This window comes from Podospora bellae-mahoneyi, chromosome 7 (genome assembly GCF_035222275.1).
Source record: "Podospora bellae-mahoneyi strain CBS 112042 chromosome 7, whole genome shotgun sequence".
NCBI classification, from domain to species: Eukaryota; Fungi; Ascomycota; class Sordariomycetes; order Sordariales; family Podosporaceae; genus Podospora; species Podospora bellae-mahoneyi.
Window position 1 is genome coordinate 573189 of NC_085886.1, and position 19192 is coordinate 592380.

Here is a 19192-nt window from a genome sequence, read left to right on the forward strand (position 1 = left end):
AGGGCTCAATCGGGGATCGAACCCGAGACCTCGCACAAGCACTCCTTAGAAGTGTGGGAACAACCCGAAGCGCGAATCATACCACTAGACCATTGAGCCTTGTTGGTTGTTAATGTTCGGATATTGTGTACGTAACGCTACTGGCTAGGCGTGGCTTGGCAGTCTTGGTGTGTAATCGATCACCAACACCAAACGGTTGATGATGCCACCGAGATGCATGCAACGAAAATGGATAGAGAAAAAACCTCTGGAGTTATAGAGACGAGCTAGTCCATCGTCAGTTCGAGATTAGAATCACGCCATTGATTTACATACGAGCACAGTACCTATAATATGAAACATTCCTGCTCGATGCTATAACTGACCAGTAATTCATACCCCAGGAGATTCGATGTAAGCAGGGAAATCGTACCCTGAGGGGCGGTTTATCCTCTGAGAAGTTCTGGAAAGCCCGTGACTTGGACATCTGCCCCAAGTGACTGGCACTGGCAGAGATCAGAACAATAAATCACACACATGCCGTAGGTGGCATGGAAGGCACAACCTGGAACCTGCTGACCACAAACCCGAAACCAAGTAACAGTACTTAACCTGGGGAATGTACCTGGGCAGGAAGGACTTTTGGGTGTGGCTTGGTCCGGCTGAAACTGGAACGAGCAACTTGAGCACGCAAGGTACAATCGTTGGCACTCGAGCCGCCCATCAGATATGAGCCCGGCTAGGAAACGGATGTCTACCTCCCTGTAGGACGGGGCGCTAATTAAATACAGTAGGAAGTTATGCAGTCTTTGGAACTCGCAGGCCAACTACGTAACATCATTTAGCCTACTTTTCACAGGTAAAAATAGGCCTTTAATATACAACGACGTCTTATTCAATTAAATTGCACCTCATCAACTAGCAAGTATATTTTTAAAAGGTTAGCCTTCCGCGGATGTAGTGTACCATTTCCAGGGTTAAGGCAAAAACTCCTTTACGCTCACTGCCTACTCCTTACTGCCGGCCTTACCACTCGAACTGCCCTATAGGAAGCCTCTGTAAGTCCACTATAAAGCTTACGGTAATAGTAGGGCAGTAAGGGCAGTAAGGGCAGGAAGGGCAGTGAAGGTTTAGAGTAAGTTTACACGAAAGTCTTAATATTTTGGTGTAGTTATAGCTATTTTCAATACAGGTCAACTCTTCAGATATTTTACTGCCCAAAGCGCTTAGTGCCCCGTTCTTCAGGGAGCTAGGCGTCCACTCCCTAGCCGGGCTCATCAGATATTTCACATGGCAGGAGCTTCCAGGCTTGGAAGACGGACTACTGTGGCATGAGTTTGCTGTCACACTGGCGGTGTAGATGCTTGCTGGCATGATACTGCAGCTGCTGACAGTAGCAGCAAATTGCCCGCGGCTCCACCAGCTTTCGTCGTTAAGTTGCTGGTGGTCGAGCAGTGGCCTTCTTCCCAGGGAACCGGTTTCCCATAAACACACCCTGCTTTCCAGGTTCACGGACCCTCGCCAGGCTTTCTTGCGTTGGGGTGTTGCCCCATGGTAGTTGCTCAACCCTGGCTCTTTCCAGGTCAGCACACCCGGTATGTGGAGCTCCAACTGAATTCAAATTGCCGTTCCTACCAAGGTACGTGGAACAAAGAACTCTCCCGTTTCTCTTGCCTCGCGATAACAACAGAGCCGGGATCAAATGCCCAACCTCTAAGTTTCAGGATGCCGCCACCCTGCCCTTTTCGAGCATGGGAAACTCGCTTGTCTAATGATACTAGCATTGTGCTGGATTGCATTTATGCTTACACCGAATGATCCTAACTTTCCAATTTCTTTATTTTGATTACATGAATAATGTGAATTCTGGATACCGCGCAGTCTCAACACTCTGCTATCTGCATAACATCTACACCATACCATTTCCATGGCCTTTTCTCCAATGGCCCAGTGGAACATTGCCTTCACAACAACATTGTCAAGTACCTCCCTAAGTTATCTGTGGCGAGTGACGCACTCCTGCATTCTACGTTGCCCGGTTCAGTAACGGATATACATCAAAAGCATGGGTGTCTATCTAGAATTTTAGGTGCTTTTGTCTACTCGACCTACCTGACATTGATGATAATTCGAGTAACAGGCATCCAGTACTTCTTGATGAACTTTCGGGTCTATTTCCCCGTTTTAGTGTTTGTATTGTGGATTCACCCAGTGTTGTCGATCGGGCTTCGCAAGCCCAGCACTCCTGCTCGAGACTTGAACACCCACACGCCCACTTATCCATTGGGTTCTCAACTTGCAATTTCCATTGGCCGGCAATTTATGGTCTTGTGACAGAAGAAATCCAATGCTTGTCCAGCTGAAATTTTCGGTCTAGTTCACAAATGCAAATTCAGGAACCAAGCTCACAGCGAAGGCATTGACTAATCTAGATTCAGGAAGCCTGTGCCTGTGCTTGTTGACAACCGGGGATCACTGCCTTCAAAGCGAGTCTCACTGCATTCTGTTTACATAAGACAAGCGGTGTCGTCGGAAGGGTCCTCGCAGGACGATGGTGTAACCCCAACGAAAATCGACGATAGGGGCATAGCCGCCGGTGCGTCCGTCAGTCACTGCATTTCGTTGTGTGACTATAATCCCGGTGGCATCACCTGTACCTTTACGACAGCCAGTCCTCGAGGCTTTGGGTTTGCTTTTTAAAGATAACTGCGTAGAACAGGTCCTGAGCTGTCAAGTAATGCAAAGTACTTTTGTATTAACGTAGAAAAAGCCATCCCACGAGGGAACAAGAATGTGGAGGCAGGGGCTGGATCAGGAGACCCGGTCAACGCATCATGCAACCAGGAGGAGGCTGGGCATGCTCGCTTTTGACCTGTCATCACCCGAAAGACTGAACGCCACAACATGAACTTGATTTAAGGTAGTAGCATGACATGTGTACATCCCACCGCAGACACGAAGAAAAACAACTAACTGCTTGGGAACCTCCCCGTGAGGTCTTTTGCCATCCTGTCCCGACCGTCGATTCTTCGGCTACTCCGGCCCATAACACAGCCCCTCCACTTATTAACGCCACCCAGTGGTGTGTTGCGAAGAAAGAAAGAAAAAAAGGCGGAGAGGCAAGATTGTCAGCATTCTCTCATGTTCCTTGGACCTCTCTCCTGACATCTGTCGTAATCTTGCCCCTTCAGTCTCGTCTCCGGCCAAAAACGTATAATTCCGCGCTCAAATGTGCGGCTTTGCCAATTATGGACGTAGAAAGTTTGTGGATGACTGCCGTCCAATCCTCCTCATTGGCTGACACCATGCAGTATTCCGCCACCGCACAACCAGAGTTCTCCATGACCTTGACCTCTCCTCAAAGCCAACATCGGAGGCGAACGGCAACGAACCGTTCCAAGTATGCGAGAATGAAAAGTCTGTGAGGTGATATTCGGGCACCATGGGGCCATCTTGAGGCGTCTCAGGCGTACCGTGTAGAGGTGGGGTCGTGTGTGTTGATAGGTAGCGTATGTCGATACAGAAACGGTACGATGAAACCGAGGGAAGAGTCCGGGAATGGTCACAATCAACCCCTTGAGCTCTCGTAAACAGTGACGACGAAGACGTTCTGCTCAACCTGGATAGATAAATGGGTTAACTCTTGGATCGGCCTAAGTGAAATTTCGCAACTCACGTCGACATCAAAGTTTCCAGAACCGTACATATTTTCGAGAGATTGATAAAGACTTTTGGAACTGATGTTCCTACATGGGCGTCTGAAGGTCATTGCAACCCTCCGATACTCTTTGTTGCCTTCCATGGAACCGTTTTGCTGAAATGATGGGCAAGCTGTGACACGGGTACAACGAGGAAGGAGTAGAGATGTTTGGGGGGGAGGGCGGGAGGGAAGGAGGTGGTAATATAAAAATTCCAAGCCCAAATACTGGGGCCATCGCTTCCCACCCCTGTTTTTGTACACTTGCGCAATTCTGGTTACCTACCGGGGGCGAATCCATTATTTCGGCTTTACCCGACAGAGTTGTTATGTCCATGCCTCGGGACCCAAGAATTTCTTTTCTGATCAATATGATAAGCGAAATAATTGAACAGGTTAGATGAACCGAGGGAAACAACCCTCCTACAGCCAGGGGCGATCCATGTGGTCTTAGCATAATGTTTGACGCAAGGGCTCGAGTTTCAGAAGAGAGCCCAGGCCTGAGACAGCTGATGCGCTATACAAATCGCCGATCATCAGACAGCACTTGTATATTAACCCATGCCGAGTCCTTCTCTACCTCCCCCTTTGTCTCTCACACCCCCAGAACGTCCTTGCGCTCGACAACTAGAAGGGGCTGGACGCTTGTATCCGGCGATTCGAGACCACGTTCATCCCGGCCTTCGGACTAGAAGCTATAAGGCATAATAGATGAATTGGCGTGGATAATGTAAAGATTTTGTTCAATCTAGGGTTGTACAATGACGAGGTTAGTGACCATCATCTGGGGAAGACAACCTCTTGATCATGAGGAGAGAGGGACGGGTACGTAGCGGGCGTTATTATATTTGCCTGGACCCAAAGGGCAACTTACCTCAACAGAGTAATTCCCTGGACCATACCATTGTTCGAGATGGCTTTGAAGCGAACTTGGCCCGATTCTCTTGCATGGTATTGTTATGATTTTCGCCGCCCCTGGATCATGATGATGGGCTAGTGGCTGGGGGCTGAAGGTTTGTGCAGAGATGGTCTTATGTCTCACAAGCGGAGAGGGAATCATTGTTGCAGGCTGCATCTGTGGTGATAATAAGGGTACGGGAGGGCTGGATGGAAAGAACGATCAGTAGATGTAGGTACCTGTCAGAAGGGCGGCTATATTGCCTGCAGGCCCACAGGTAAATGTGTAGAAAGCTGAGTGTGGAAAACTGGTAGAGGGTAAAAAAGGAGAGGAAGAAAAGGCAAGAATTTCTTTCACAACTCTTAGAGTGAGCCTCCGGGAGAAACCGATGCATTGCTGGTGTTATATACTCATAGATGGGGACCACACGAGAACAGTCACGCCTTTCCACCTTGATCCATCACGGGAGAAGGTACCTTAGATACTCATTTGCTATTGGCTTTCGTTCTCGCAGGCTGTCGATGCCTTGGGTCTAAATGACTCTCGGTTATTGTCTTTCATTTTGTGGAACAGCAAAATGTCACTATTTTTCGGTTCGCTACAGGTTTCATCTACCTATCTAACGTAAGGTACCTAGTGCCAGGTCGGCAGCTATCAAATTGCACAAAATCCGAGGGACGGAAGTCTCACGTAAGTTTCTGAAGCTCTCACAGTTTTGGTATCGTGGGAACAGAGACAGGCTTTGTTGTTTGCATGAATGGCTTTGTATCCCCAGTAATCTGGAAGGTAGCTAGCTATCCAGGGATAAGACGAGACATGTCTGTTCTAGCCAATTGATGCAAGTCATCTACCTGGTACAACCTAAGGTAACTGTTGACTCACATTTGGGTGCCTAACAGTCACTTGATAGGTGTTTAGTGATGACACAACATCGGAGCGACTCAGCACCTTCATTGTTCGGTGTTATTGTTGTTGTTTGTACAAGTACGTGGCGAGCTTATGTACCTAGGTAAGCTTCCCTGGCAACCCCATCACATTTGTGGGTAAGTGCCTAGGTACGCACCGAGGGAGTTGTGCCACCTGCACAGTACGCTGTCCTTGGAGCCCCCGATTCCACTCTCTTCGAGTGATAAACCTTCCCCACTTAAAAACAACTACGTAGACCATGTCAGACTGGCTCTCAACGTAAGGACAAAAATACAAAACCGTTAACTGTGGTTGTCTACGGCACCCACATACCGGGGTAAGATAGGAGCGAATCTCTTCGCCTTCGTGGTTCTCCGCCTACATCTTTGAGCTTTGCTCGGAAAGTCAAATCTGTGCGATGCTGTAAATGAAATGGACCAATGAGCATCCAGTGAACTTGAGGTTGCTGAAATACTTCCCTCTTCTCAGTTACAGCAAGGAGCGCAAAAGCTCAGCCATAGTTTCATTCTCATAATGTCACCATGTTTTTGTAGAGGTTCGCCCAAATAATAGTCTGTGATAACCAAGCCATCTCCTAGGAAATATGCAAGTTATACTTTTTCATCCACAGTGCAACCAGTATCGCTGAACCGCGTTCGCTTCGTCAGGTAATACCATAGCCCGATAACCACCGCAGTGATGGGCACTACGGCCACCGAGTATATCCAGACATAGGGAGACACAATTTGCTCCCCTTCTGACGCATCCCAGTTAAAGAATGTCATCGAGAACAGCGACTATCAATTTGTTAGCGAGCTGCGTTAGAAAAGCAGAACTAAGTTTGTGGAAGCGTGGGTAGGTAGCTTACTGCGAGAAAAGTACCTGGGAGAAACACCATGGTCAGAAGGGCTATCAATCGCATTTGATTGCCATCTCGACGTGTGGCTGAAGCTATCTTCATGTTTGTTCGGGTGTCTTGAAAGGCGATTTGATTCCACGACTACTCCGAACGCCAATAAATTAGCGCGTACGACTCGATAAACGTGCGTGTCAACCTCCATGCTTGCCTGAGTGAATGAGACTTGGAAGCAGCCTATCTTTGCCTGTCATCCGTGGAAGAATCTGATATCACTTACTAGCTGGGCTGACAATGACACCCCATCGAGGACCATGGAACACTCTCTGAGTTTGCAGTCATATTCGCCAATGATCTCTCTGAGTCTCTTCTGTATTCTTCTTCCCTCTTCTCTGGCGTATTGATGCCATGATCCTAACGCTTTCAATTCGTCAGAAGTCTGATTGACCTCGTGTATATCGTTATGGCCGAAGGTGAGAGTCCTGCTCGAGTAAAAACTGTTTCCCAATTCCACTGAGCACGGCGATGACGAGATAATCTCCTCGTGACGAGAGAGCGCCTCCAAAAGAATCCTCTCTAAATCTTGAATATGGGCATCCATTTTGCACAGCTGGGCCCGCCATGCAACAAGAGCAATTCTCAGCTGACTGACCTCAATCCACAGGTCAACCGAGTAGTTCTCGCGGGCCAACTGGGAAGTCGGCAAGATCTCAGGTGACTTGCTCATGCTCTGGACGCGCTGAAGAAGCTTGAATAAGTGATCCTCGACCAGTTTCATATGTCGTGTTCTTTCGATCTCCGCAACGATACCGATCATCAGCAAAGGGTGCATCCAGGAATTCTCCGCGTTCTCGATGCGCCCTGCTATTTCTTCCGCAACATCGTCCGAACAACCAAAGACAACTCCAGACGTGAATCCTGTCTTTGGGTTGAAGACACAAGAAACTGCCAAATCCTCGGCCCAAAGACCAGATGTGCGACAGCAATAATCTGTAGGTAGATATAAATTTCATAGCCTGGACAGTGACTTTTGCAGTTTACTCACAGATGTTTCTACCAGCGTGCGAGTAGAGATCTATCTCTTCAAAGAAAGACAAGTCCGATCTGCTGATGATACGCGCTGTGTCCCCATGCAGCGGAAGAGAGCTTGTAATCTGTTGGAAGGCTTCATAGGTAAAAGATAGTTTCCTGAGATGTGCTGGGTTATGCCGGGTGGCATCATGACAGCTGGCGAGACTAAAGGAAGAGCCCCGGAGTTTAGCAAGTGTCATTCACGTTTTGCAAGACAATGCAAGCGGCAAAGAGCGCGACCTGGGTAACTTGCATGAAAGACAGTCCAGGCTTTTGGCTTTGATCCTTCGACTTGAATACGTGCACCACCGTCAGTAAGTAGCCCTACATGATTGCATACAGTTGAAGATGGAGATGTACGTACCAGCTCGAGCCACTCGCGTACATCGCAATCTGCGTGTAATGACCTCTCATCCAAATCCTGTTGTCTTCACATTCAGCATCGCCAAACAACACTGCGTTACAGGGCATAGGATCATACATCGCTGCCCCAAAACCGGCCAACTGCTTTGCTTCGTTGAGGCTTTTCCTGGTATGCAAAAAACTGTTCCAAATCCTCCTTGATGAACTTAGGGTCATTCAATGGCCAATCCATTATGATCTGTTTCTCGATGGTGTGTATTCGGTGATTCGTAGCTACCCTGTTCAACACACCAATTCCAACTGTTTTGTTTGCAGGACTGTCCCGAAAGTCAGGCTCAACGATGACCGAGCGGAGGTTCGCTGAATGGTGCGCGAACCACAGTTGGGACGGGATGGCCTTAAGTTCCTCGATTGAATGCCACGGGATCGTCCGACCAATGATAACACTCCATGTATGGTCATTCCAAGCGGCTCAGCCTGCATCAAGGCATTTTCTGGTTAGATCACCTGTGCTACGACGGCCAAGAATATCTGGTTCAGACACTGTTGGCTGCCTCGTTGGTGCAATGGACCATGCACCTGCCATCTCGAGCCAGCCCAGTACTCATTCTAAGCAGTGTATCATTGCAGGGCATCGGGCGTAGTTGGGCTCCAGGTTTGCCTGCGTTCTGAGGCGTGCTGGCAGCGCAACCAAAAGTGAAGTTTCCCTGCTGCATAACCGTACATCAAAAATACCTAAATGCAGGCGGAATGTGAGGCTCCAATTTGTATATAAGTTGGGGCTCTTTCAATAAATCTTCTTATCCAGAATGCCTTGGAAGTCTGAGTCTTTCTCGCAACGTGCCCGCCATACAAAGCCTCTTTTCAGGCCGGGTTTGGTCTTCGGCACGGAACATCCTCGCCGCTTCTTATCCATCCGGGCTTAGCCAGTACTTTACACCTGGTTGATCCCCCCCCCCTCTGAGCCAGGGCTTTCAGCGCCCAACACAGGAGAAAAATGGCAGAGCCTATCTGGGTTCGCCACGGGCCCATTCGCCTGAGGTACATCGACAACGACTACCTTGACTCGGAACTCGGGGCTCTTTTCGCTCAAGTTCAATTTTTCGTCGAAGTAAGTCTGGCAACGTGTTGTCGAAGTCTTGGGCTGCCCTCATACCCCCCTTCTTAAAGTTTGATCACTGCTCTCTTACTTCTTTCATCCACACGCATGCATTATGGCTGTCCTCTGACATGCACTGTCCCGCCACCCACCAGATTGAGATGGGGGTTTATTGGGTCACACTGCCGCACCCTGAAGTTTTGACCGCGGTAAGTCCCCATGTTGCTGAGTTTCGACCATCTTTGGTGGTGAACAAGAACAAGCAAAAATCACACAAACGCTTATCGTGTCGTACAAATTTGCAGGAACAAATTCAGTATATCCAGAGCAGACAACCACATTACTCTCGTCGATCCCGAAGACCCAGACGTTGACAACTCTTCGGGACCTGAAGTATCTCTAGGCACGCTGGTCAGAGGCGGGGTACCACTGCGTAGGGGCCGAGCCCAGCAAATCGACACTCAAGGATTCAGTTGGGCACAGGACTGTTGCAAAACCCCGTTCTTTTTCCTTGGTCAATAATTCCATACGAGACAGAAGCCAAATACGAAGGAGTGGCCTCCAAATATCTCTGTTATACCTACCGAGCATAGGTGAATCGAAAAAGTTGGAATGAACAGTGCATGTGGAAGCACACTAAATCGTTTTCACCAAGTTCCCGGATGCCCCAATACGTGTTCCGGGCGATCCGTAGCCCTGACAGTAGTGCCCCGATTGACCGGAAGCTCCGCGTACCTACCTCCCACAGGGTACCCCTTCATCTCAACGACAATCGATGGCCTGATCTTAGCCCTACAAGGAGTCGCCGTCAACATATCCGGAAGTTGGTCTAGCTGTGCACAAAGTGTCTTCAGCTTCTCGACAACATTGCCGCATTGGGCCCGTGTGTGATCCTGCTTTGACATGGAGGCGTCATGGGTCGTCCCGGTCTGTTTCCTCTTGAGCTCAACAACGATCATCTCACTCATAATAAAATCGAGAAGATGATGAATGGTATCTGAGCAGGAGGGATGTGAGTGAAGCTCGCTGACAAACTATTCAGCCAGAAATTGTTAGCTTCTGGTCGGGTTGGTGAAAAAGACAGCTGATGCTACCATGAGACAAGGCAACAAAACAACTGACCTCATGAATCTCCTGCTTAACTCGCGCAACCACAGTGCCGGTAGACCCATAATTGGGATTATCTTGCAAGATCTCGAAGAACTGATCCGTTTGCCAATTGTTCATCAGTGGATTCTGAAGCTTCCGTTTCTTAACAAACTGTTCGACGAGAGGCCAGCCACCAAGATACCAGGCAATAAACTCAAGTAAAACGCAGCCGAATGACCAGATGTCGAAGGATTGAGAAATTGGAGAGGTTGTTATGTCGCATTCCGGCGGACGGTAGGTGGGCGTGGCTGGTGGTTTCATATCACGGAGGTACGTCTTCGTGTCGTTCCCATGATATCGGGTCAACCCAAAGTCGGTAATCACCAGTTTTCCCTTGTCGTCAGGCTTGGTTTTATCTCTGAAGAACAGTATGTTCTCCGGCTTGATGTCTCCGTGTCTGCCATATACTCGTTGCAACATCTTGCTCTCACTGGGGGTTGGCGTAGGTTTCGAGTGGTGGATTTGGTTAAGGCCTTGAGCTAGCCCCAAACACTGGTCCAGTACCCATTTCAACTTGATCTTCTCGAGTGGGTCTCCAGGGTCCGGTGAAATTTGCCACATGCTCTTGAGATCGCAGTCAGCCCAAGGAAAGATCATGCAACATTCGTCACCAAGCTGGTATGCTGCGAGCAAGGTGATCAAATGGGGATGAGGACGACGGCTCAGACGGTTCAATATCTCGATTTCTTGTTCGAACTCCGTCTTTATCTCGTACTGAGAAATGTCGGTGGCTTTGGAAACTACCACCTGCAGGTTGGCGACACCTGGCGTTCCGTTGGCAGGCGGGAAGATGCCAGTATTGCTGGCGTCATCGGTTGAATGCGCTTTCAAGTGTTTGACGGCAAAGAGGTTGTTGGATACCATCTTGATGAGGGTGATAATAAGCCTCTTGTTAGTGCATGACTCCAAACGCTGGCGGGAAAAGGCGCCTTACATGGTCTTCGAGTTGGTTGAAGTTGTGATGATGGGGATGGATCTTCACCTTTGAAACCCAGCTGTAGCCACCATCATACTGACGTTCCTCTGAGAGCCATGGTAATATGACTTTCTTCGGTAGCACATACAATCTCGCCGAGTGGCCTGGTCGTTTGGCGAAGTAAGGTACTAGCATAGTCCATTGCAGCTTCTCAAAGTCATCATGCTTGAGCTCGTCATCCCAATGGCGGAGAAAATCAAGCTTTTTGTTCTCCTGTCCCCGTAGCCGCATTTCCATCTGACCCTCGCCAACTGGAACAGCTGTCAATGGGAGATCGCCGTCACAGATGCCTCTATCAACGAAGTGGGTGATGTCCACTGCGCGGCTCATCCTGACCAGAATAGCGAATATTTTGCGAAACCCAGAGTTGCTTACCCGATCGTCGGCGCACTTATGAGGTCGGCAAATCTGGTCTGCATACCGCTCGATTCTTTCATCGGCCAATCCACTTCGAGCTCCTTGAAGAGCGCGGATGACCTCTTGTGGTGTGATGAGCTTTTCCACAGATCTCCAAGGGAAGAATTGTGGTAGCGTGTGGTCCGGGCTGTCCTTTGGACGCCGAAGTGACCAAAGGCGTACCATGAGGGCCGGGCTAGTGCTGGTGGGACTCGCGATGGGAATTTCTTCCCTTTCTCCTAGAGTGTCTCGATGGCACGCATCGCACAGTTCCTCCCCAAGATCCCACACGGTAATTTCGGAGCGAGCTGATGATGCATTGCTATTACTCCTCCTGAGACTGGAAGGGTTTTCGCACCGCCGACCTCCCTCAAGGGGTCCTTGGTTGTCGGCCGCACGATCGTAATCGAGAGGACTAGCAATACCGTTGACGAATACTGAGGGCGTCTCTCCGCGCATAGCAACGTAATGAGGACTGTCGCGCTGGCTGGATCGTGCATCGTATTCAGTAGCATTCTAAGGGTGAACTGTCAATAGAAAAGTTTTACTGATAGGTGTAAAATAGATAAGATGAAAGTTGGTACCTCCAAGGGATCGTCCTCTTCAGAAATTAGTGATGTGTTGTCGTTATCTTCAGGCATTGGCGGTGAGTCGTTATTGTCTTCAGGAAGTGGTGGTGTGTCGTCGTTATCGGACATGGTGATAGATTTGGCAGGTAAAGATGTGAAGATACCAGGTGCTGTCGTGTGCAATCCAGCAACGAAGTGACGCACGATAAATAGGCAAGGTAGGTAGCGGTCTGGGTAGAGTAGATACCTAGGTACCTAAGGTTATTTGGGGAGGCTGGGAAGGTAGGTAGGTATCTACAAATGCGCTGAAAATAGGTAGATGAAGCTGGGACAAAGAAGAAGGCTAGGCATGTATGTCGATCTAGGTTTTTTCGAGGAAAGAATGGAGTGAAGTAATATGTTCCAAATCTGGTATGACGGGAAACTCATCTTTTTAAGCGACACCGCTGGTTTTTCCTTGGCCCCAGCCTTGCGATGGTTCTTACTCTTGTTGTAGCAGATCTTGCAGTAGAAGACCTCAAATTCTGCACTTTGAGAAGGCGTCCAATACTCTGTGCCGTGTGGTTGCACATTGCCGTCAATGATTTTGCGTATGGTCTCAGCTACCTCCAGCGCTTCCGTGTTTGCCGACTTTCCAAGAGCCTTATGATGCCGAAAATGCACTCTGTACACACTCGCCCTGTGCCCAACTAACCGCTGCAATTTCCTGAGAGCCGATGCTGGCAGCATCTTCTGCATCCATGACGATCTTGTCTGCAAGGTGGGCAGTTACGAATGCTGGTTGAGCTGCCGCGTAGGTACCCAGCTCTACTTTCTGTCATCGGATGCGAGCATCGGAGACATACTTGCCATTTCCCAGCACCTGTCAATTCACCGTATCCAAGCTGTCAAGAATTCGTGAAGACACAGCAAGACATCTTCTATCTCGCGCAAAGATCTATTTGCTGGTTCTTTGGTGAATGTCGTGGTTAGTTGCCTTCATGTCTTCCGGATTTTGGTGAAAATGATACCTGGTACATATATATCAGCTGCAAACCGAACAAACAGAAGAGGGTGTTGGGAATCATACATCTCATCTTTAAACCTCCATGTCCCAATAAATATGATCGACTTGAGATACTTGATGACAGAGGTTGAATTTACAGATGTGCATGAATTGTAAGGCCGAGTGGGGCAGGTGTTCAGAGGGTCAACCTCCGTCTCCGTTGTTATGTCTCTGGTCGGAGCGCAATATAGCTGTGAAGTATATGTACTTCCAGCTTCAGATTGTCTCTGTGGAAGTGGAGGGTGGTGTGCGCCCTCCACAGGCGGGTACGCTTTTCGTAGAGCGGCACGCGGCGTAGAGTGGTGGATGCAGCGGCCGTCACCTGCAGCTGAAGGTGGGCCGAGGTTCGGGCCTGTGCTGTTTTCAAACCCAATTTTGTATACTAGCCAAATGTGGAAGAAAGCCTTGCGAACCGCCTGTGGCTTTGCTCTGGTCTCTCCATTTCCCACTTTGATTGGCCTGGCAGAGGGTGGCCAGGGCCGGCACAATTTCATTATCGAAGGCTGGGGTTATCTTAATTTGCTGAGATGCAGTTTGTCAGCTTACACCGAGCTGGAAGCGCCCCGTCTCATAGCCGCAAGGCAGATTCCATGTTGGATCAATAAATATGGGGTCGTTTCCCGGGACCTTCTTTGAGGTCCTCATGATGCCAGTGACCTTTCATTCTCAAAACTTTGTTCAATTCCAAACAACCACCGCCTACAACACTCACTGACCCTTGTTTATCCCTTCCACCAGAATGTCTGACAAGTTTCTCACGGTCCCACGCCATACAACCGGAAGAAAGCTGCCGATACCTGCTGCATCCACCACTAGCATTCCGAGCAGGTGCATCAGTCCCGAGAAACTAAACAGACTTCTAAATGAGAAGTTTCCATCTGGAAACTATAACGTGGACGTATGTTTGAGTTATCCCCGATCCATTTAGGTATCTCTTGGAATCTGAACTACATGCTCAACTTCATTATACAGGTCAGTCAAAATGTGTATCAAATACGAGCACCCAGGCATCTCAGCGAGGTACGAGTTTAAACCAAAACCCCGGAGGTCGTCTTAATCGCTAACTCCTTAAAGCTCGAGCTTTTTCGGTAGCGAATCCCGTGGCTGGCTTAAGACCATTGTACATAACAACCTTTCATCGTTCATGTGATCTAGGGCTTAGGCACGACTGGATTGCTGGGGAAGTTGAAACTTGACACCTTATTTACACCCATTGATTTCATAACCTGTATTTCAAACACGATCCGTTCAACATCGACCAGAACTATCAGTATCTCTCGTCTTAATATTTATTTGAGAACGAACTACTTCAAAAGCCGCTTGCGCCCATCACACATGTCCTGAAACATGGCAAATAGTACAAGCCATTGGCATTTCCAGGGGTTCAGGGGCAAGAGTGGACCCCTGGATCCACTTATCAAAACAACTTTCCTGACAAGGACAAAGTCTACAGAGCTTGAAGTCCAAGAGTGTGTTTACCAAAGCGTGGAGTATAACTCCCTCTCTAGCGACATGATAGGGCGGTACATAAGAAAAGCAAGCGTGATTTTTGACATCGACTGAATGAAATAACAAATTACCTGGTACCTCACCATAACCCCTTTCGCTCTCCCTTCTAACGATACACACTATCTAGACATCCGTTTGGTCATCAACACCTCTTGGCAGTGTTCACCCCCCGTCTTCCATCTGCTTCGCGACATCCGCCCTCGATACTAACCGACCATCCGGAATCATCATTTGAACCATGGTCTCCTCCATGCTTGTCAATACAGGAATTTTCACGCCTCCCATTGGAATAGCATAGAACCGCCCGTACCCGGATTGGCCCTTCGCAAGAGGATGCCAGCCCATGTGAATAATTTCCTCTGTCGAGATTTTGACAACTTTGATAAGCCAGGGGCTCTCAAATACGAGGAGGTACGGTTTCCCCGGCTCAGGGAACGCATCGCTGAAGAATGTTGCGTTTGGCAGTCTGGCGGGCCCAAGCCTATCATACACGGGAGGCGCAGACCCGGGAGAGCTCGCTGGGGTTCACCTTGTCCACTCCCTGATATTGCAGCGGACCGGGATCTGCCTCGACGAGGGCGGCTGCCTGGGCGTTGGGGTCACTTTTGTGGCTGGAGACGAGCCGAATTTTGTACGTGTCCTTTAGGTTGTTTTCTGCGCGCGAGTGCCGAAGGATTTTGGGGATCTCGGGGTCGTCCATGGAACACTTGGTCTGCTCTGCCTTCAGGGCCTTGCAGATACCCCTCCCCACATCCAAGCACACCTTATTGACGAAACAGACCACTACTACGGCCACGTCTACCATGCGTTTTGTCTCTTCATCTTCGGTGAGCGACGTGCGGATAAACCGGCGCGCGAGGCTGAAAACCCGGCGGGAAGTGTCCTCAGACCAGGTTAAGGAAGAGCACTCCGTCCACAGCTGGGAATATATGTGCTGGACCACACCGATGAGGTGTTTAGTAGTGTATGGCATGAATGGCGTGTTTCGGAGCGGCGGGTGTTCACGGTGAGCGTCGAACCGGCTCAACACTCTGAGGATAGCCTGTTCCGCCCACCAGAAGAACTCCGTGTTCTCTGTGGAGCAGATGGTGTTGAATCTTTTCCGAACGTCTATGTGGAATTCCAGAGGCTGTTTTATTGGTGTACCTCCCCGTACGGGGATCAGTTTCGACCGCCTATGTTGCTCGTCGAACCTGGCCAAATTGCTGTCCCACCTCTCCATGCGGTGCGCCAGGTTGATAAATTGGTCTGAAGCTTTGCACGGTCTACCCACTACTTTCTGGTAGTATTGTTGTATTACCGGCACTAGCTGTATGCTCTCATCCACGTTGCTTCGAATACGCTTGAGGACCCTATCCCAGGGCTGTTGCAGCACTTTAAGGGCGGCAAGATGACAGAACAGCACAAAATTGTCCGGGTCTTCGATCCTCAGCCATCGGATCTGGTTAGAGATGACAGGGTCCGAGGTTTCCAGCAGCGTCTGTAGCGTTTGTAACCGTGAAAAGCCGTCTTCCGTCACCTGGGCGAGACCTTGACGCTGCTGGTCATCTTCCCCATCCGAGTCGCTGGCATTTCCATCGTTGTTACCCCTGGAGTTCTGGTCCCTGCCATCAGGTTGGTTTTGGGCATTGGTATTCTGGGACGATGACTGAATACTAGGGTTAGGCCGTGGCACCGCCCTTTTCTTTGACTGCTTTGCTTTGATGTGGGCAAGGCATTCGAGAATCTTAGCATCGCTGGAGAAGCGAAAACAACTGAAGTGCGCATAGATGCGGTGCCTGTGCCCTTGTCTCTAGATCGAGAGCAGGCTTTCTCTGTCGGCCAATGCCGCCTGAGTGGAGGTGACAGCAGGGTTGGTCTCCATGGTCGAAACAGCTTGTTGATCTTGCAGAATGAGGGTGAGGGACGATGTGGAGAGGAGTCGCACTGAGATCTCGAACTGTATATATAAGCTCAGAAAGCAGTAGGCGCGTGTGCTTTATACAGCTAAGACATCCCCATTGTGAATAGTCCAATAATATCTCACGTGGCGTCAAGCCTGATTATCAACACCCTCGCACAATCCCCAAGCGTCCTGGCTCAACGCTTAAGGCCCGAATCCTTCGCAGAGCTAGCGTTTCGGCAAGCGACTCTCCCAACCGCACATAACACGCTCGTCAAGTCTCTAAAGTCTAGGTTTACGTTCGCTCCGTCTGTTACGTTTGCTTGCCTAAGCGGGCGCGTTGTCCATTTCCCGTCGGCCATGATGGATAGCCCTTTATATCCTCCCACGCTGTCTGAGATGGAAGAACCAGATTGGTTGGATCTCGCTGCCAATGCATCTGCTGAGAATCAATGTCCAGTGAATTCTTGTAAGGCGCCCTCCTCACTGGCCCCTCCGCCACCACCGCCCGTTGCATCACTGATTACCACGGTCAAACCTGCATCGCATTCAAGTACTTTGATTCAAGAAAAACCATGGAAACATGAGGGATATCAGGCTTACTGTAAGCTCTTGGCTTCCGAGTCTGACCTTTTCATTGCCCGTCGGTTTAAGAGCCTCAATGTCCGGGTGGCCCTTCGCATGCAAGACGAAGTCTCAAGGCTGGAAGAGCAGCTCCTCCACGTGGAAAAGGAGAGCCGCGAGCACAAGGACGTAGACAACGGCACATTCAGGCAAGACATGGTAACCGAGAGATCTCAGCTCTTAGACCAGATCTCGACGTCGCTTTATCGTTATAGTGAGTGCAGGTCCCTTGAAAGGTCGAGTCTACAGCACCTACCTTACTCACCGCTGCCAGACAAGTTCATTATTCAACAGACCGCCCTACTCAACTATCCAACAGTTTCTCTCTGGGACATCAAGAACCTCAAAACCTGGCACAAAAATCATGACAATCAAGCAATATCTCAGGAGGAAATGGCTTATCTTGACCACACGGAGGACCTCATCCCCCTCGCCCCGCGAGACAAGACGCCGCTGCGTCGGGCAATGGACAAATTCTTATTCTTGCGCACGCTTCCTTTCTGGAGGGACAAAGCCAGGAATAACACCCGGGATATAGAAATGGGCAGAAGCAAGGATGGCACCAGCTCCGCCGACCAGCCGCCAGATGGCTCGGAAACTGCGGTGAATTTCTACAGCGATAAGACCATGGATCATTTCGTGTCCATAGTGACCGTCACTTCCGGTCTGGTGATGCTAGTCGTGCCCATTTGGGTGCTCCACGGTATAGTCGACGCCTTGAAGAAAACTGGGCGTCATTACCGCTTTTGTTCTTGCTTGTTTATTCTTTACGAGCTTTGCCATGACACCACGGTCTTTGTAAGCCCTGGGAGCAACGGCGGCGTGAGTCTGCACCCCTACTACCGTGAAGCTATGGGACGTTAACGAAAGTTGTGTGTGCAAACAGGTACGCGGCGGTTCTCATGGTATTTTTGCAGGTGGGATCCTGACTGATTGAAAGCCTGAGGGTGACGTACCTTAGCTTCGCAAATGGTAAACCTTCATGTACCTACCTAACGATTGTATGTTACACATTACCCCCCGCTTCTTCGCATCATCCTCCTTTTGCCAGGGCTGTGTCATTTACCAGTCCAACTCCTCACGTCCTCCTTTACCACATGACTTTTCCATCTCAGGCTTGACCCAATCATACAACCCCCCACGTTCCAAAAATGCACCCTCATCCCAAAAGACACTTTCCAACGCCTTCTTCACTCCAACCTCCAATATCGGTCTCGAAGGCTGCTTCCCCGTCCTGTCCAAAAATCTCAGATACTCATCAAGAATAAGATAAGACTTCGCCATCAAACTATTCGGCTCCGGCACCAACGACGGTTGACCCCTGTGTCTCTCACAAAACTCCTCAAACTCCCCATCCGATATAGTAAACTTGTGCCCATTCCTCAGCGTCTCCTCCGTGTCATTCTCCCCCGCCACAATCAACACCTGAAAACACTTCCACCGAAAAGGCTTCAGCTCACCAATCCGCTCATTCATATCCTCCATGTAATTCAACCGGTTAACAACGGTATTAATCTTGAACAAAACCCCATACTTCTCACACCACCTGGCAATCTCGCACAGCTTCTTCACCTGGGTTCCTGTCCCACGCCCAATCTGGATATTGGTCGCCTCGTCAAACGAGTCGCAACTGACGGCGAGGATGTCAAGGTTTTTGCCGTGCTTGCGGAGGAAGTCCTCCCTGATTAGGCTACCATTGGTGACGATGGAGACTGACTCGAGTTTGAGGTCTTGTTTGCAAAAGTCGATCATTTCGCCGAGGAACTTGGGGTAGAGGAAGGGCTCGCCGCCGGCAAAGTTGAGCTTTCTCATGCCGGCGTTGGCGAGGAGACGGAGACCTTCTTTTGCGCGGTTGGGGTCTTCGATGTAGCTTGTGCTTGCGGTGTGGAAGCAGAAGCCGCAGGTGTAGTTGCAGCGGCGGGTGAAGTGGTAGTTGACCGAGACGGGGATTTGACCTCGGTTACGACGGGTGTGGAGATGGTGCAGAGAAACGAAGATGATGGTGAAGAGGGCTAGTAGCCACATTATGGTTCCCATATTGGGTGTGTTGTTGGGTCAAAGGCTTGTGTTGTTATGATTTTGCTTTGGGGACAGAAGAATGAAGAGTGAGGGATGAGATGCCAAATGAATGACTTAAGAGGGCATACAGTAGGCCTCACACGTGGCCCCAATT

General features: G+C 49.6%; 6 protein-coding genes and 1 non-coding gene across 7 annotated transcripts; 4 read left to right on the forward strand and 3 right to left on the reverse strand.

The window, feature by feature from the left end:
* The first annotated feature begins 1 nt into the window (after position 1).
* Positions 2–99, forward strand: QC761_0103170. Its single transcript has one exon. It is a non-coding gene; the product is annotated as a tRNA-Pro (tRNA).
* A 4172-nt stretch (positions 100–4271) lies between these two features.
* Positions 4272–5019, reverse strand: QC761_703130 (uncharacterized protein; the record flags this gene model as incomplete). The annotated part of the gene is made up of 2 exons (XM_062881888.1): positions 4551–5019; positions 4272–4364 (listed from the first exon to the last, which is right to left on the reverse strand). Exons 1-2 carry the CDS (start codon positions 4749–4751, stop codon positions 4272–4274), a joined length of 294 nt encoding a protein of 97 aa, XP_062727920.1. The 5' UTR covers positions 4752–5019.
* An 825-nt stretch (positions 5020–5844) lies between these two features.
* Positions 5845–13321, reverse strand: QC761_0103190 (uncharacterized protein). The gene is made up of 8 exons (XM_062873142.1): positions 13029–13321; positions 11975–12969; positions 10953–11906; positions 9992–10906; positions 9609–9903; positions 6989–7326; positions 5960–6277; positions 5845–5901 (listed from the first exon to the last, which is right to left on the reverse strand). Exons 2-7 carry the CDS (start codon positions 12086–12088, stop codon positions 6092–6094), a joined length of 2802 nt encoding a protein of 933 aa, XP_062727921.1. The 5' UTR covers positions 12089–12969; positions 13029–13321; the 3' UTR covers positions 5845–5901; positions 5960–6091.
* Positions 8472–9470, forward strand: QC761_0103200 (uncharacterized protein). Its single transcript, XM_062873143.1, has 3 exons — positions 8472–8881; positions 9025–9078; positions 9175–9470. The coding sequence occupies exons 1-3, from the start codon at positions 8768–8770 to the stop codon at positions 9241–9243; spliced, it is 237 nt and encodes a 78-aa protein (XP_062727922.1). The 5' UTR covers positions 8472–8767; the 3' UTR covers positions 9244–9470.
* A 121-nt stretch (positions 13322–13442) lies between the features above and the next one.
* Positions 13443–14710, forward strand: QC761_703090 (uncharacterized protein). Its single transcript, XM_062881887.1, has 5 exons — positions 13443–13465; positions 13491–13902; positions 13977–14024; positions 14079–14587; positions 14641–14710. Exons 2-4 carry the CDS (start codon positions 13744–13746, stop codon positions 14094–14096), a joined length of 225 nt encoding a protein of 74 aa, XP_062727923.1. The 5' UTR covers positions 13443–13465; positions 13491–13743; the 3' UTR covers positions 14097–14587; positions 14641–14710.
* Positions 14711–16612: 1902 nt separating this feature from the next.
* QC761_703070 (uncharacterized protein) lies at positions 16613–17956 on the forward strand (the record flags this gene model as incomplete). Its single annotated transcript, XM_062881886.1, has 3 exons — positions 16613–17233; positions 17294–17841; positions 17906–17956. The coding sequence occupies exons 1-3, from the start codon at positions 16756–16758 to the stop codon at positions 17954–17956; spliced, it is 1077 nt and encodes a 358-aa protein (XP_062727924.1). The 5' UTR covers positions 16613–16755.
* A 125-nt stretch (positions 17957–18081) lies between these two features.
* On the reverse strand, positions 18082–19056 carry QC761_703060 (uncharacterized protein; the record flags this gene model as incomplete). The annotated part of the gene is made up of 1 exon (XM_062881885.1): positions 18082–19056. One exon carries the CDS (start codon positions 19054–19056, stop codon positions 18082–18084), a length of 975 nt encoding a protein of 324 aa, XP_062727925.1.
* Positions 19057–19192: the final 136 nt, after the last annotated feature.